The 16,691-nt window shown below is 47.9% G+C and overlaps 2 protein-coding genes across 4 annotated transcripts in view; one reads left to right on the top strand and one right to left on the bottom strand.

Moving 5' to 3' along the window:
- LOC101159732 (teashirt homolog 1) overlaps positions 1–13,625 on the bottom strand; it is a 33,539-nt gene extending 19,914 nt beyond the window's left edge. The window contains exons 1-2 of one of the 3 annotated variants that reach the window (XM_023964707.2): positions 13,219–13,625; positions 10,925–11,498 (exon numbers count right to left, since the gene is read on the bottom strand). In XM_023964707.2, the coding sequence (XP_023820475.1) occupies positions 10,925–10,964 (40 nt within the window). In that variant the 5' untranslated portion in view covers positions 10,965–11,498; positions 13,219–13,625. Of the gene's footprint in view, positions 1–10,924; positions 11,499–11,713; positions 12,543–13,218 lie in introns of those variants that run through there. The other 2 variants (XM_078933392.1, XM_023964706.2) reach the window with 2 other exon arrangements.
- On the top strand, positions 12,826–16,212 carry LOC101159978 (prostaglandin reductase 3). The gene is made up of 2 exons (XM_023964708.2): positions 12,826–13,109; positions 15,089–16,212. Exons 1-2 carry the CDS (start codon positions 12,826–12,828, stop codon positions 16,014–16,016), a joined length of 1,212 nt encoding a protein of 403 aa, XP_023820476.1. The 3' UTR covers positions 16,017–16,212.
- The last annotated feature ends 479 nt before the right edge of the window (positions 16,213–16,691 follow it).

Raw genomic sequence — 16,691 nt, 5'->3', positions numbered from 1 at the left:
TGACCTGTTTGAAAGGTCACCCCTCGGTGACGCTGCCGCTGAATATTCTGCTTAATGATACACCACCTCTTTTAACCCCCGCAGACAAAGCAAGGAAACATTATCCAGCGTCACGAGGGCGACCCCCACATACCCCCCTGCTCTGTTTTTGTCTCATTTCCCACCCCCCTTCACTCTCCACCTCACTTTGCCCCGTTTTCGGTTTTGAATAATTAAAAGGAGAATTCCTCCCTGAGTTTTGTGGCTCTTCTTCCAGCAGCCTGGTTTAGTCCAGGTGAGTCTGAGCAAGGAGTGATGTCATTTACAAAAAAAGAGCAAGTTCCAGTTTTCTTTGCTAATAGTGTAAACATCCAGATCTCACCCACTAACCGTATATGAGAACTGGACTGAGTGAGTGTGACACCACCCATGGAAAATGGTTTACCTTCGGCTCCCATGAAACTATTTCAATTCAGTTGCCATTTTTTGGTGACACCGACGCATCGGTAAGAGTCATCAGTGAGTCTGAATCAACATTTCTATCACAGTGCGTTTGTTGGAAGTCCAAGAATGGTTATTCTGAGTAATGGCTGCTTATTTCTCTATGGAAGTCTATGGGATTTGGCTGCTTGGAACCAGTGGGTACTTCCTGTTTATCATGCCAGGGGGAGGGGTCACTCAGTCCAGTTCTCATATACAGTTAATGATATTTTCACCCAAGCAAAGACATTTCCTTCCTTTGAACTTTGATCACCTGTGAACATGGCGCGCCAAGGTAAGGTCCTATCCAGACACAGCAAAGGACAACGAGGGCAACCAAAGGAGTTCATCACTTCTGGAAGTGACCCGAACCGTCTAACTGCGGCTGATGAAGAGGCCCGATGAAGGTTAGGGTGGAAAAGGTGAGTCGATGATGGATGAATAGAGTGTGGAAATTGAGTACATACAGGAAAGAGCGATAATAAAGCGGTGCATGCATGCATGCTGCAACTGGACCTGCACAGACTGCGGCTTGGTCAACATGCTATGAAACAGGACCAGTCTATGTGACATTCAGCACATCTTCAACACCAGAGATGTTGCCAGAGTAACTTTTGGACATACCATTTCTTTGACCGTTTACACAATGAACATGATTCAGAAAAGTGGCTCTTCACATCGACTATGCACCTGTGTCCACCATTTATGAGGGTAAAGTGTCAGATACCGACCGGCATAAAGAACTGTGACAGAATCAGCTGATCTACAACAATTACGTAAACAGTTTTAGAGTTCCGGTAGTCGAAAGACCGTAAACACTGGGACTGAAGCTCCAGTATTAAAGGGTTAAATACTACTGACAGGCGCCTGATCAACCAGGAAACTGCCCGCTCAGCAGCAGGAATGACTCAAAGCAGTTTTGTGTATCAGGGATCTAAACGTGAGGCTGAACGGCACGAATATAAATGACAGTCTGGCCTGAAAATGTGGATGAATCATATAAGGAGCTAAATAAAACGATAAGGAGAATTTGCAGTCGCCTGAACGGATTCTTTTGAATCTTCTTGAATGTGCAGAACCCAGCGGGGCGACCCTGCAAACACAAACACACAACTGTACACACAGCAGCTGGGAAGACAGCAAACATTGCAGGAACCTTTTCTCCGGCACCAGGCACTGTGAGTAAAAAAAAAGAGGGGGGGGGGGTGCAGAAAGGAGAGAAAATGAGGAGGAGAGTGAACAGTAGGGGCGGGCTGAAGGAGTAGAGATGAGGGAGGGGGGAGGAAGGGAGTGTTGGAATGAACTCTCTCAGGCTTTGTGGTGCACGTTTCCCAAGGCCCCCGCCTGGCCCCTTTGATAAATGACACATGTCATTCTGTCAGCTTGTGACACTGCAGCTGGGAGGCCCGGTGATATATGGCTCTGCTGAAAAAGGAAATCAACTTCACCCCCCACCCCACCCTCCGTTTCTGTCCCCCTCTTTCTTTTTCTCTTCCTCCCTCTTTCCTTCCCCGATCACACGACCTTTTTCTATAAGGATTTAGGTTTCCTCCGGTCCAGTGACCCCCCCCCCTACACACACACACGCCAACACAACCAGGTTGTGGCCGGTTGGCGCTTGCGGAGACGCAGCCATCGTGGTCGAGCTGCAACCCGAGGAAAAAGGGGGCACGGCAGAGGAGGATCGAAGGGGTTCGTGGCAAAAAGCCGAGGAAGTCCACAAAGAGCACACTTTTTAATAGGAAAGGTGTTTTTGAGTGGGTGTGTATGGGGGGGGGGGCACTAGATTCTCGTTGGGCAAGACGGTTGGTGGCTCCCACTGGGTCATCTGTCATCCATGTGTCTGAGAGGAGCAAACACACAACGCTGGAAAAGTGCACACACTCACACACACTCCCACAGGAACTGCCATGAAGTGAGAAAAGTATGCCACACACACACACAAACACAAACACACACACACACACACACACACGAGGACATAGTGTATAAATCCAAATGGATAAATATTCACACTCTTTTTCTCTTTTCAGAGCAATCGCCCACACTATCAGTCTTTAAATCCATATTTTAAAAAAAAGACACAATAAGATTTTATTTCAGAGGGCAAATGAATCCAGCCAATGAGCTGCTCCCGTGAGGCCTGTCCTCACCCTCCCTTCCTGGCAGATTAGCCTATCACGGCGTCCTACTGACCTCTCCGCTCCATTCGCCGCCCACGCAACCAGTGAGCCAGCATAAAGAAGAGCAATATTTCCCTTTTCTTCCCCCCTCTTGCTTACATACTTTCCTTCTCTCTAATCATATCCTGACTCTTTCTCTTCCTCGCTCTCCCCCCGTTGTTCCGTCTATCACCTCCCCCTCCCCACTTCGCTCTTTCTCGTTTTGACTCAATGGCTGACCTGCTATCAGCTGCACAGGAGATTTGGGGATGTTTCCCATCCAGTCTCCATTTTTTTTTCTATTCCCACAATTCCAGAGGAGCAGCGTGGATCAGAAGGTCCCGTTTTAATGGGGGGGGGGATCTCCGCACATGTCAGCGTGGGGTCAGGTGATAAAATAATCACAGTGACGTGAAAGATCTGCTGGTATGAAAATCACCGGAGAAAGGAATCAGGCCGTTCGGCAGGCGCACACACACACACACACACACACACTAATGAGTGAGAGTTCAGTAGGTGTTGCTATGGGGACCAGGGCTACTTTTACTGAAAGAGTGCAAAAGAGCCACAGACACAAAAAGACACGGAGGGAAGCAAAGAAACAGTTGGAAGGATCCAGAGAACATCTCCCGTCTACTGAAGGCCGAGGCGGCCGGCCGGCCCATGAAAGCTGAAAGCTGCATTTGATTTCAGGAAGCTCTTTCATTCAATGCTGAATTCTTTCTGTTGTTTTTGTATTATTAGCAACAATTTTTTTCACATTAAAAAAAGTCCAAGAGTCTGGCGCCAGATCTGAGAAGAATGGAGCGAATTGCAAACCTGCACAGTCCTCGCTGTGGCCACCTGGGGGTCACGACCTGCTTTCGACCCTGTCAGATGAGCCCCCATGAAGGGAGGGGTTTGTGCGAGAGGCGGGGGCTGCTGCCGCCGCTGCAGGGCCAACACATTTATAAATGCCAGAGGGCCATCACAATGCTGTCACCGACACCGGTATAACAACTTTGTGTGTGTGTGTGTGTGTGTGTGTGGAATCGGAGGGGAGAGTTTTGTTAACAGGCTGCCTCTGGAAGCCACAGGATATTGCTGGACTCGTGTAAACAACAAATAAAGTAAAGCGCAAACCCACACAGATCAACAGCTGCTGACCTTTTTCACTAAAGCCATTTTGTTTTTGTTTACCGTATTTTCTGCTACATAACGTCCACTTAGAGACATTCATTTTCTTAATAAAAATATCATTTTTATAGTTTCAGAATTAGTGTGAACGCGGTTAATAAAGTCTGACTGACAGCTAATCTCTGACTCTTGTCTCGCTTCACGCTCTTCATAGTTCGGTGCTCCTTGATGGTGCGACTTATAATCCGTTGGGCCTAATAGTGTGGAAAATACGGTAATCTCCGGTTTGAGCAAAGTCTACTTGGAGGTTTGATTTTCACTTTTAGTCACAGCTGGATGGGAGGAAGAAGGAAGCCTCATCCCAGGAGGGGCAGTGTGGCGCTCCTGCTGCATCCTGGGATGTGCAGCAGCTTTTTCTGACCCCAAGGTCAGCTGATAAACACAGCATTCACAAGTCAAGAGCTGAGATGGTTGGACCCCCCCCCTCCCCATGAATCGTCCAATCAGAGCCAAACGTTGGCCTCAATTAATCACTGGGATTGTTACAGCGTGGTAATACGGAAAACAATCTCCATGATCACACGCACAAACAAAATTTCAAATTGCTATCATCCATCTCACCTGCCCTGCTAAAAGAATCAGAGTGGGTGTTATGGAGGGGGGGGGCTGACTACCCCTCTTTGGTTTGGGTCTGCAGGCCCGGTCAGTGAGACGATGGAGAAAAATGAGCGGCCAAACCACAGAAGGCGCCGGATCATCCGTGGAGGGAGCAGCTATGTAAAACACTCGCCTTAAGTCAGTCGCATCCGGTTAATATTTAATCCCTCCATCCATCTCAACAAAGAGCGTTTCCCTTTTAGCTCCAGCCGCCGTTTACTTTGATTATACGCAACCGTTAGGGGTGGCAGGGGCGGCGAAGCAGGAGTGATAAGGGAGAGCACGGTGGGGTGATTTGCATAGGGATGGAAAATATTCTCAGGTTTGATAACCGCTCAGAGCGGTCCACCGCCACGGCGAGACGGAGCCGAGGCAGGCCGGAGGAAAGGGAGCCAAATGAAAGGAGAAAGAGAGAGAGAAGCTGGGTTTGCTGTGATGAAGAAGAGGGGCGACGAAGACCGAGGAAAACAAACCGAATTTCACTGCAAGGGGCTGCCTTATTTAAAACAAGAGATATGCAAATAACACCAGAGTAGGGAAATAACACTGATATTATCTCCCCCGGTTTATTTTCAGTGGCAAATGATTTCTAGGGAGAAAATCCAAAAGAGTAACTCCCAAGTGAACAAATCCATCTGCGCATTTCGAGGAAGCTCGCTCTTATGTTGCTGTTTTTCCCTCTTTGAAGCGACTGGAGCTGCTCCTGTTTATTCTGCATCAACACTGAAAACAGCAATTATTAAAGTAACCGCGCCGCATCAAGGACGCCACGGCAGAAAAGCCAATTCTGCAAATTCCAGACCAGCCGGACCAAAGGAGGCGTCCCCCTTTAGTCCCTGAATGAAAATGTTCAGCGCTTTGGACGAACCAAAAGGTGTCAAACGGAGAAACTTTAATGTTATTTTTAGTCTTTAAAACCAAAAGGCCTGAAAATGGGTTTTGACCACATCTTTGCTTTTTTCCTGGATTCACACATTAATATTTTGTCTCTATGTGTTTGATCTTTGGTTTTAAAACACAAAAACTGTTTGATCTCAATTTTTGCAGCAAAAAAAGGACAAATTTTTCCACTCTGAATGGAGGTTTTTGAACAGTTAGCGGTTCAAATATAAACAAAAAATAAATCTAAAAATGGAGCTGGAGCGGTACTGAAAGCTGCAGATCAAGCATCGCCTCAAAGATCTGGTTCAAAATTAAACTGATATAGCAAACTGTAAGCCTGAACAAAAAGGCCTGGACTACAAAGGGTTAGAGGTCAACCCTAACTCGCTGTTTTTTGGGTCTGATCACCTGCAACCAGGACGCTCTGACTCTTGGTCACTGCAACTTTCTGTCTGTATCAACTTGGCAACCAGGCAGCAAAGCCCCTGAAACTCTGTTGCTGCTCATGAACAGAGGAGCTGGCGTCTGCGAGCGTCCGGTTATTGACCGGCGGACGCCTGAACCAGAGGGGCAGCAGGGCTGAGACAACACCGACACTGTTATTTCCCTCACAGGCCGACAGCTGGACAAGGAGGCGGGGAGGCGGGAGGGGAGCCAGCGATCTGCACAGATAGAGGGACGGGAGCGAGAGGGTGGGGGCGTTTGGCCGGTCAAGCAGTAATTCTTAATTGACACCTGTCAGGATAATGGCGGCGGTCCCAGCTGTTGCGGGAGAATTTGTCCCGTCCTGTTCATCTGTCAGCTGTAAGGCCTGTTTCTAAAAGCTTAGATGGTCCCATCCATCTACCCAGGAGAACCCGTTCCAACACCAGAACACGTTCACTTTTAAAAAAAGAGGGATTTTTCTCCTCAGTTTGAGCTTCCAGGCTTAGTCGTGTGTTTATCAGGATGAGAAGCAAAGATGCGAAAAATGTTAAAGAAAAGCGTAGCAGAGAGCGATAACAGTACGCAAAGATGCGAGATGAGAGGCAGGGATGGAGGAGGAAGAGATGAGGAGCGAGCAGGGGTCCCTGGACGGGGTTTGAGCTCTCTCGTTTGTCTTGTTTGTTTGTTGGCATCAAAGCGCTGCCTCTCACTCCCCCTGCTAACTGATGTAATGAGCGGGTAAGCTACACGCCGCAGCTTCTTCCTCTTTTTCTTCTTCTTCTTCTTCTTTTGCCCGCGCTGAGGAATTCAAATACTTATTAGACAAAATATTCTGTAATTGCTCATCTTTTATTGATAGCGGTAACATGTTAGATTTGGCTCCGGCTGACTCTCCCGTAGCCTCTGGAGGAGGCTCGCAGCTGATCAAGGGAGCCGATTCACCCTCAGCAAATACTGGAATACTGTACTTAAGAAAATTTCAGATATCCATTTCGCCGCCGTAAATGTTGCATGACCACTTCTCCCGAACGCTTCCCCTCTTATCCTCCTCGTCCCTCGAATGATGAGCTAAAGATTAAAAAAAAAACATTAGAGTTTTTCATTAATGATCTCTTAGGCCTTGCATCTCTGCGGCAGACCCTTAACAAAATGTAATTACTCAGCACAACACTAATATTACATAGTAATTAAGCGCACTTCACAGAGCGCAGATAACGGCGACAGTTCATCAGCGTTCTATCTGGATTGGGCCAAAGTTTCTGCTGCTGCAACAAAGTAAGAGGAGGAATTCTTTCTTTCTTTTTTTTGCGGATAGCAGTCAGGAGTGAGACGGCTTGTCAGCCCCGTCCCAGAGGGCTGCTTTCTATCTGTTTCAGACTTGATTTTCTCAGACTTTTTTTTCTTTTAAGATCCCATGACTGGCTGCTGTTTTTATGTGCTGCAAGGCAGGCAGCAAAGCACATCTGGCAGCTTTAATGATATGATTTCCCATCATGCTAAGCCACCTCCATTATGACCTCCCACAGAGACATACTGGCTGCACTTAAGCATTAGGTGTAGGTGAGCTTGCTGTCTGTCTGTCTGTCTGTGTTTGTGCTGTGTGTGTTTAAAGTGCAGCAAGGGCGAAACACTGGCAGCGATGCCCCCGGGGCGCCTTTTGTCCAGAAACGATTCGAAAAAAAGGGAAAGAAAGAGCCCTGCTGGCGCTTGGGTGTGAAACTCCTGCTTTTTGACGTAAACAGGAAGCTATGGGGCTATTTATCCAGAGACGGGTGTTTGGTGACGTTAAACATTGAAGTGAGGTTTTGGGCGGGATGAGCGTGTTTGACCTCTTGACTGGCGGCAATCCCAAACGTAAAATTGATCACCTCCTCTTTAGGAGGCTGAAACAGGAGTAAAAGGTGGCGATGGACGAGCCGATCGAAGCCACCTGCTAACCACACCGCCGCTCCAATTAGTGGAAGCGCCGTCTGAGTCCGGCTGCCACACGCAGGCGGCGGCGGCGGCGTCACCAACGCAGCGCTGGAGGATCAATGCACGCCCCGACAGATGCTCCTGCTTTTGACTGGGAGTTGTGCGGAGAGCTGGCGGGAGCGAGGCTGCTGCTGCCGCTGCAGGAGGGGGGGTTCTGACGGCAGGCCCGGCTGCAGAGAATGACTAACATGGTTACGCTCGTCTGAGTTATTCATTCCAGGAAAACCAACACCGGTCAGCGCTGAGCAATGCAGGCCGCGGCGCTCAGCTTCTTCCTCTCGTACACAAACACACTACATGGTTTTTTTTTCATGCACCCCAAACATGAACTTCTGACTCACACGTCCGGCAGACTTCTGGTCTCAAACTCAAAACTCAACTCTTCTTCTTCAGAATGCAACGCTAAAAGTGGGAAACACACACACACACCTCCAGGCAGGAGTTTTCCGGACGCCGGGGCAGACAGACCAGTCAACGGGGAGGGCGGGCGGGCAACGGGGTGGGGGGGCGCTACATAAATCTCAGCCTGCTGATTATTTTGAGGAGAGAATATCAAATAACAGCCTCGTCAGGTGAGAGCACAAAGGTCGGCGTGAAATCTGAGCGCCCCCCCCCAACATGCAAAATCATTAATCCCTCGACGCTGTGATTCTCCTCCGGCTCCCAGTCAACTAAAGGGGCACTTGGGACACAGAAAAATGCAGGGAGGGGTGGGGGGCAGTAAAGAGAATAACTGATTTACTGTAAACACAAAGATGGATGATGGTTGCAAAAATAAATAAGATGAACAAATAGTGGAAACTTTCTGAGAAGAATAAAAACGTTTGGACCACCAGTGAAACCTGTGAGCGCCAACAACCTTTTTAAAAAAAGTCTGCAGTGACTTTTGTACCAAAAAAGTGTGGTTGGGGTAGGGGGCAGCGGCGGCTCGCCGAGGTCATTAACAGGTATTGTCTCCTGACGTGATTAGTCAGGTAGCAAAGTCCATTTGTCACCTGCACCGGCAAATTGAGTTGGAGCTGCACTGGGGGCTATGGGGACTGTATAATATCAACTTGATTACATCAAGGCAGCTGCGGACTTGACACCTTACTGAATTTGTCAGCATTAATCGTTAGAGCCTGTCACAAATCCATCAGCGGCACAGATAATTAGGCCGCTCTCTAATGAAGCCAATGGGAAGCAGCCTTAACCCCCACCGCCACCTCCACAGTCACCACAGCCACCCATCCACACACACACACACACACACACACACACACACACACACACTCTCTCTCGCCTTCTTATCATTAACCAGCATGTCGGACAGAAGAAGCAGCGTCTTTCTCCGGTGCTTCTGTCCGCAGATCAAAGGCAGCGGGTCACCTTTGAAAGCAGTCAGGTGAGGCGGCGGGGGGGGGGGTCACAAATCTGCATGCAAACACACACACACCACCATGCTTCACACTTGGGTTGCTGCTTAGGTGGGAATTCCCTCTTAAAAACTACCAAAAAATTATAATTTTATATTAAAAGATGAAAAAAACACTAAAGACCTGAATCTAAATATTTCTATTAGTATTTCTATAAGTGTTTCTATTAGAAGGATTCAAAAAAATAACTGATAAATAATAAATGAAACCAAAAAATGTTTTTCAAAAACATGGCTGAGCAAACAAGAGCAGAATTCACAAGGGAGGCCATGCAACTGACGAGGAATCTTCACGTCTGCAGCTCTGAGATACTGAAATAAAACCCATTAAATAATATCTGCGGAGGGTGGAGATGGACCCCCACAGAGGGAGCTACAGGTTCCCCCCAGCCCCTAGCGGAGGAGCTTCATATCCGTGTGTCTAAACGAGAACACCCCATTTCCCCACTGTGATTGACCATTCCACGCCACGGACTTCACGGCCCTCAGCGGACCGTGTGATGGATCGATGTTAGGGTGGGTGTGTGTGGTACGGGGGTCACGGCAATGTCATGTCAGAAACATAACAGGGGCCACTCAGAAACACACCCGATAAACTCCTAGACGCCGTGCATAAACCTGAATTTTTGCTTCCTAGAAATCCTGTGAACGCGGCCTAAAGCAGACACAGCCAACACCGGTTGAATGTTCTCCTGCTCATCCTCCTCCTCCCCCTCCTCCTCCTCATCATCATCATCACCAGCTCCACGCTGAAAACGATAAAGCCTGCTGAGTTCAAAGTCTTCGCCGGCTGGCCCTCCTGTTCGACCCGCTTTGCACATCATATTTCAAAAATCTCTTTAAAATTCCGCTACTGTCTTTTGTTCACTCTGGTTGTTAATGCCTAACTTCAAAGGCTCGTCCTCATTAGCACAGAGGTAGAAACCCTGTCATTCATTTACATTTGTTTAAAGGCTGAAGGGAGACCAGAGGAGGAAAAGGGGGGGGTCCAGGTCCAAAACACTACAAGTCAACCTTGTCCTCCAAACACCCCCCATATTTTTTTCCTGCCAACACCCGGTTCTATCAGCTGGTCACGCTGCAAATATCCCACTTCTCTCCAGCTATGGATATTGATCTCAACTCTGAATCAGCTGGGAATGTGGGGAGAATTCGGATGGAGAACGTTTTCCCCCTGAGAGCAGAAAGAAAACCTGATTTTAAAAGAAATAATGAAAAATGATAATAATGTTTGGGTGGATTTTTCCAGTCATCGACCCAAACACTCTGCTTTCATCTGATCTAACTGGAGGCCCATCTCAGTAATCAGATGCATTTCCACCTTCCTTCACAGCTTTCCTTTGGATTTTTTTGCCCCGATCCAGCCTGGATCCAGGCTGGAGCAGGAGGCGTGTGTGTCTGCGCCTTCATGGAGGGATTTATTGATGTTTATCAGGGATGAATAGATCAAAGACTGCCACATGACAGGCGATCAATCACACATCAAACCGAGGATGGCAATCCTCTAATAAAACAGAGAGAAAAGAGGAAAAAAAATCTTTCCAATCCCCCCTCCATCACAACCCCCACCCTCCCACTTCAGTCAATTATTCATCATTACTCACTCTTGAACCTCAAAACTCCCTTTTATCCCCCATAACATGCCATTTAGTTTATCTCACTGTTCTTAAAAAGAACTTTCCTGGCAAAAGAGCGGAAATGCAACTCAAAGTCAAATTACGCAAATTGGGTTGTGAGTGAAGTTTGGATAAACCGCAGCATGCAGGGTTGAAATAGTAAAATAATAACTTAGGAGTCTTTGTTGAATGAAGCTGCAATGGAGGGCCGGCTATACCTGCTGATCGCCGCGGCTCTTGCTGCTTTCTCCTCGGCATAGTGACCGTCCCGTTCCACGGTGCTTCTCATGCAGGAAACGCAGACAGATCGGGTCTATCAGTTTGGAAAAATCATCCCGAATTCGGGAAAGCAAGAAGAACACAGGACGGGGGTGATTTTTTTTTTCTCTTTTTATCGGCAGGGGGGAGATGAAAGTGTCGGGTCTTCTTCAGTTCAAACTCTCGCCGCGGATGTGATCTCTGGATCTGCTTCTGGGAGAATAAGCTCACCCTCGTGTCCACTAAAGATCATCTTCCTTCATCTTTTATAGTTGCAGAGTTGAAAAAGGAAAAATCAAACAGATCAAGAAGCACTTTTAACTTCACTTCCTCTGGGAAGAGGAGAAAAAAATCCCCCCGGATCTCCAGTCCTCCGTGGAAGCGAGAGTCACTTCGCTGCGCGCTTTTACGCACACCAAAAAAAAAAAATCTTTCAAAACCAAGATTTCTAACAAATAAGTCCCGCGTGAGCGCAGAGCACAACTCTTGGTGAGAAATAAATCCTTGTGTTTCTTCTCTTGTGCTGCCAGAGACCTGAAAGAGAGGAAAAAGAGGGGGAAGGAGAAAACAGACAGACAGGCATTAGACGGGTTAATGTCAATCCCGTCACCAACCACGCCACCTCAGCCCGGATCCTGCCCCAGCAGTCCGGCGGACACTTTCTTCCCTCCCCTCCTGCCCTCTTCCTTTCCAGTAAAGGAGGAATAAAGACAACTTATGTTAGGAGGTGTCCTCCTCCTTTTACTTACGTTTTAGGAAAACGATTCTGATCGCATCTCTTCCTTTCTTTTGGAGCTGATGCGAGATTTTACTTCAGAGAAAAGCATCCGAGCCTCGCTAAGAACAGATCAGACCCACATGGATGGGAAAATGTTTCTCTTTGAGGAAAAAAAACAAGACAAGAAAACTCTAGGGACAGATCCGGGAAAAACATGGAAAAGCTGTGGATCTACAAGCTGTTTCAGACACTCTCAACTGATAGACAGACGCATCGAGTGGCTTTTCCTGCTACATTTTTACTCCTCCCCTCTCCACAAGCGTCACCCCTGACAGAGGAGCCTACCTGTCAATCTTTTTAATTGTCTTGTTTTCCCCCCTCTTTCTCCCTCTTTCCCTTTAAAAAACCCAAACCTCCGACAAAAAAATAGGAGGCGATCCTTTCGGAACTTGGAAGCAAACTTACACAAACATGTGGCGCACCACCATACTGCCTAACTCACAGTCACACACGAGCGTTCCGCTCCAGACGCAGTGACATGGCACGGGGCTAAGGGAGATCTGGGGGTCCACAATCTGTTTTTCTTTTTCTGAAGCCTTGATTCCTTCAGAAAGATGGAATGAAAACGGTTCAGAATTCGGTTACAGGTGTAGCCCGTGGCTCCAGATACCAGAGGAGGAAAAAGAAGGTTGCACCGCGTGCGTAAAGGATTAGTGGAGGTATTTTTTTTATTATTATTTATCTATAGGATAGAAATAAAAGCAGTTCGACGGTTCGGTGGCTGAAGCAGCCGAGGGCGTGCTAGGAGGCGAAGATTGATTTGCTTCACCTTACTAGGAAGTGAGTGTCCGGGAAGGGAAGGGGAGGGACTCCAACGACAAGTCCCGGGCGCGTCTCTGCTTCCTATTTAGCTGCAGCGGGGCATTTTTTTTCACCCCCCACCCCCCTCAAAAAAAAACGATCCTGCGCAGTTTTAGCCGGCGTTAGTCACGCTGCAAAGCCGCTCAGCTGCTCCGGCGCCGCGCTCGGTCGGTGCAGCTCTGCCCGGCCTGCTGCGCAGAGACGGAGGAGCCCACGGCGAGCGGCGGCTAACGGTGCAGCCACCGAGCCGCTTGCCCGTGAACTTTGGCACATTTCGGAGCCATGTGCAGCCCGCTGTGCGCGCGGAGCAGCGGCAGAGCCGTGTCCGCGGTCTGCTGGGGGCGCAGAGGCGCAGACGCACTTTCAGGAGTTCGCTCGGTTCCGAGGCGCCTCATCATCGACACGTCCTACTCCGCGCACTTCATGGATTTCAAAGGATCCTCCATACCGAGCAGCATGAAAAAGCTGGTCGTAAACAAGCTGAGTCCCAATTTCCGGGAGGCCGTTCGTGCGCGCGCCGTCGCCGTCCCGACCCCCGCAGACACCGAGCTGCTCGTCAGGAATCGGTAAGTTTCTCTGCGCTGGAGGGGAAACGGCGTTCGAGCAGGTCGGTGACCCGGACTTAGCGCCTCCGGACTCTGATCTAGCAGAAGTTGTAGGAAAGGCTCCGCTTACCTCGCTCTCAGCCGCGTCCGGCACCTGCGATCATCATTATCACAAGATGGCAAAAATACGGCAGGAGTAAACGCCGCGCTGTTATTCCAAGTTCCGCCCTCCCTGCATTTGTCTATCAATCCATCTCTCCCCCTCCTCCTCCTCCTCTCTCCCTCTCTCTCTGTCCTCCTGTCTCTCTACGTCATCAGCAGAGAGAGTGTCGTGGGGGGCTCAGACTGCCATCAGGATGGAGAAGATGATGGAGGAGATGCGCTGCTTCTGCAGCATCATGTCTCTGAATTCCTTCTGAGCCTCATAAAAAACAACAACAGGCAAATAAAGCCAATTTGAATTTGAATCTTTACTAAATTCAAAGAAGAAACAGATTCATGATAGCATTTCCTGCAGCCTTCTATTACACTGAGTGTGTCACACATCAGGACTTCGGTAGCTTGTGAACAGGGACCTTTGACCTCTCGGTGACCTGCATCAGCCATGCACCGCCCTGACATGAGCTGAGAGCATGTTGGAGCTTTCGGGATCTGTTTGTGGACGTTTTTATCGCAGCCTGAGACCCTCAGTCAATTTGTTTCTGAGGAAATCTGATAGAAAAGGAGGTGAGATCTTCAAACCATAGGATGGTGGGGGATACACTTCAATTTGTAGGACAGAGACACAGTAACACAGATGTCTAGTTTAGTGACGACTTATTATGGAGGAATAAAAGTGCTTTAAAGGATGGTTCAGTCACTAGTTTCCAAAAAAGTGGACGGCTGCAGGCCACAAAACTGCTTTATAATCTTCTTGACTCGACTTCTAATGTTTAGTTTTATTTCATTTGAAGCAAAATATATTTGCAGAAAAAACAACTTTTAAGTGACTTTTTCCTCCCTTGTGGACATTTTGTGTTTGCTAATTAACTCCAACGAGCTTTTCTTTCTTTTAAACAAAATGTTAGCTTCCCTGCATCCGAATATTTTCCAACACCATGAAACCGAACCGCAGAAGTAAAGCAGGCGAATCAAGGCGTTTTGTTGTGTCACCATTACACATCTCTGAAACACAGGAGCATTATCTAAAAGCACAAAGTACACATGTGACATGCACAGTAATGAGGCGCAGCGTGCGAGCCGCTCTAAAAGACAGTAAATGATTTATTTATGCATTCCTTTCTTACTGATTTGTTTCCAGTGTAAGATGAAAACAGCTGCCTCCACACTGAGGCAGGAGGCAGCTATCTAAGGTTTATACCTCTGAAAACAACCAACCCTGACATCACGCAATGTGTTTTGTGATCTGATCGTTGTCCCATCAGTGCAAGACGACTCTTCTCCAGAGAAAAGATCAAAAGAAACTCTACTGTTGGTCCTTCTGTGTCTGAAGCTACGGACACACCGGGCAAGTGACGCACGTTCAAGAACGCACCGACTATGATGTGAAATGTCCAAGTGGTCAAAATCTGGTGAATCTTGCTCATGTAATCCCAGCCGGGCACAAACCAGAATTATTCATTTCTCCTCCGTGATCAATTTTTGAACTGTTGGCACTTCTGTGACTTTACAACCCTACCACATCCAAGTGCCTGATTGGTCAAAGTTTGACCTGGTTTAACTTGCAACGTGCGTTCATTGGCCATGCATTTTGTACGTCGAGCCCAAAAACAGCTGTAAAAATGTGCGTAGCGAGTTTTGAATGCGGAAGCCTGAAGTACGTGTTCGTTTGAACGTTCCATTGGAAGTGTTGCTTGAACGCACGATGCTGAGGGCGGTGTGAACGTAGCTTTAGAACAGGAGGCTCAAGTCAGGACTTTGGCCCGTCTGATCTTGTGAAGCCCAAAGTGAACACAGTTGATTATTAGTTGTGCGTTTCACCTCTTTTTTCTCTTTTTCAGCTTCGTTGGAATCAATGCCTCTGATATAAATTACACGGCTGGCCGCTATGACCCGTCAGTGAAGCCTCCATTCGATGCCGGGTTTGAAGGTCTTGGAGAAGTGGTCGGCCTCGGCCTCAGTGCCAGCTCTGCCTTCACTGTAGGGGACACTGTTGCCTACTTCGGAAGTGGCGCGTTTGCCGAGTACACATTGGTTCCGGCCAAAGAAAGTGTGCCCGTCCCCTCGGTGAGGCCGGAGTTCCTCACCCTCCTGGTTAGTGGTGCCACAGCTTACATCGCCTTGAAGCGCTTGGGCGACCTCGCCAAAGGCGAGACGGTCCTGGTCACTGCGGCTGCAGGAGGGACGGGACAGTTCGCTGTCCAGTTTGCCAAGCAGGCCGGCTGCCATGTCATCGGGACCTGCTCGTCGGATGAGAAGGCGGGCTTCCTGAAATCAATCGGCTGTGACAGACCAATCAACTACGTCACCGAAGATCTGGCCAAGACACTGAAGAGAGAGTACCCAAAGGGTATAGACGTAGTCTACGAGTCCGTGGGAGGCAGCGTTTTGGAGCTTGCAGTCAACTGTCTGGCCAATAAGGGCCGGCTGATCATCATAGGCTTCATCTCGGGGTACCAGACTCCATCGGGGATCCCACCTTTCGGAGGAGGAACGCTGCCGGTCAAGCTGCTCCAGAAGTCAGCCAGCATTCGGGGCTTCTTCCTCCCCCACTTTCTCGGCGACTACAAGGATGCTCTGAGCAGCATGATGCAGATGTTTGCCAAGGGAAAGCTGGTGTGCGAGGTGGACTGTGGGGATTTGACAACGGAGGGGAGATTTGTAGGCCTGGAGTCCGTTTTTCGGGCTGTGGATTACATGTATGCGGGGAAAAACCTGGGAAAGGTGGTGGTGGAGCTAACACCACCCAATAATAATAGTAAGCTGTGATTTATTTGATTGACAAAGCACCAAAACAATCAAACCAAACTTTAAAAGAAAATTGTCGATGATCTAACACGTGGCTCTTTATTTTTATGTTATGACTGATAAAAATGACGATAAAATCCATAGTAAAATAAACACTTGCTCTGTAGAAGTGTTTTTATTCATATTTTCTTGAATATTAAATCAACTATTTACATCACTTGGTTGAGAATTAATTGTTTTAAGACATGCTTATCTGCACCAAATGGTGAGAGTCCACCTCTGAAATGATTTCAGACTCACTGACACTGCTCGACTTCAGCACTCTCAAGCACTTTATCTACCATAAATGTTTTATGATAGACTTCATTGTTTCTCTAATAGGGCCTTACGTTGGTGTGAGCCTGTCAGAAGTGACTGCAGCTCCAGGTGTGCTTGGCATTTCATCGCCTGTTTGTGGCTGACAGAAACGACATTCACACAATCAATCTTTTCATTTACACACCCTAAAGCTGCACATAATATATAAAAAAAAAGAAAAATTCGTCCTGCTCAGGACCAGAACACGTCCTTATTTTTTCCTTACCTTGGGAGGAGGAAGCAGAACATGATTTAATCGTTTTAAAAATATGTTGACACTTTTTTTTCTGTTCAAGAAAAATATCTGGCATGGATTTGTAAAGAAACAATATAATTTAT

The sequence above is a fragment of the Oryzias latipes genome, chromosome 16, assembly GCF_053564925.1.
Source record: "Oryzias latipes strain Hd-rR chromosome 16, Olatipes_Hd-rR_3.1".
NCBI classification, from domain to species: Eukaryota; Metazoa; Chordata; class Actinopteri; order Beloniformes; family Adrianichthyidae; genus Oryzias; species Oryzias latipes.
This window is presented reverse-complemented; position numbering and strand designations above follow the sequence as displayed.

Coding starts and splice junctions, on each gene's coding strand:
- LOC101159978 (XM_023964708.2), top strand. CDS start 12,826: ATGTGCAGCCCGCTGTGCGCGCGGAGCAGCGGCAGAGCCGTGTCCGCG. Junction 13,110..15,088: donor GAGCTGCTCGTCAGGAATCG/GTAAGTTTCTCT, acceptor TCTCTTTTTCAG/CTTCGTTGGAATCAATGCCT.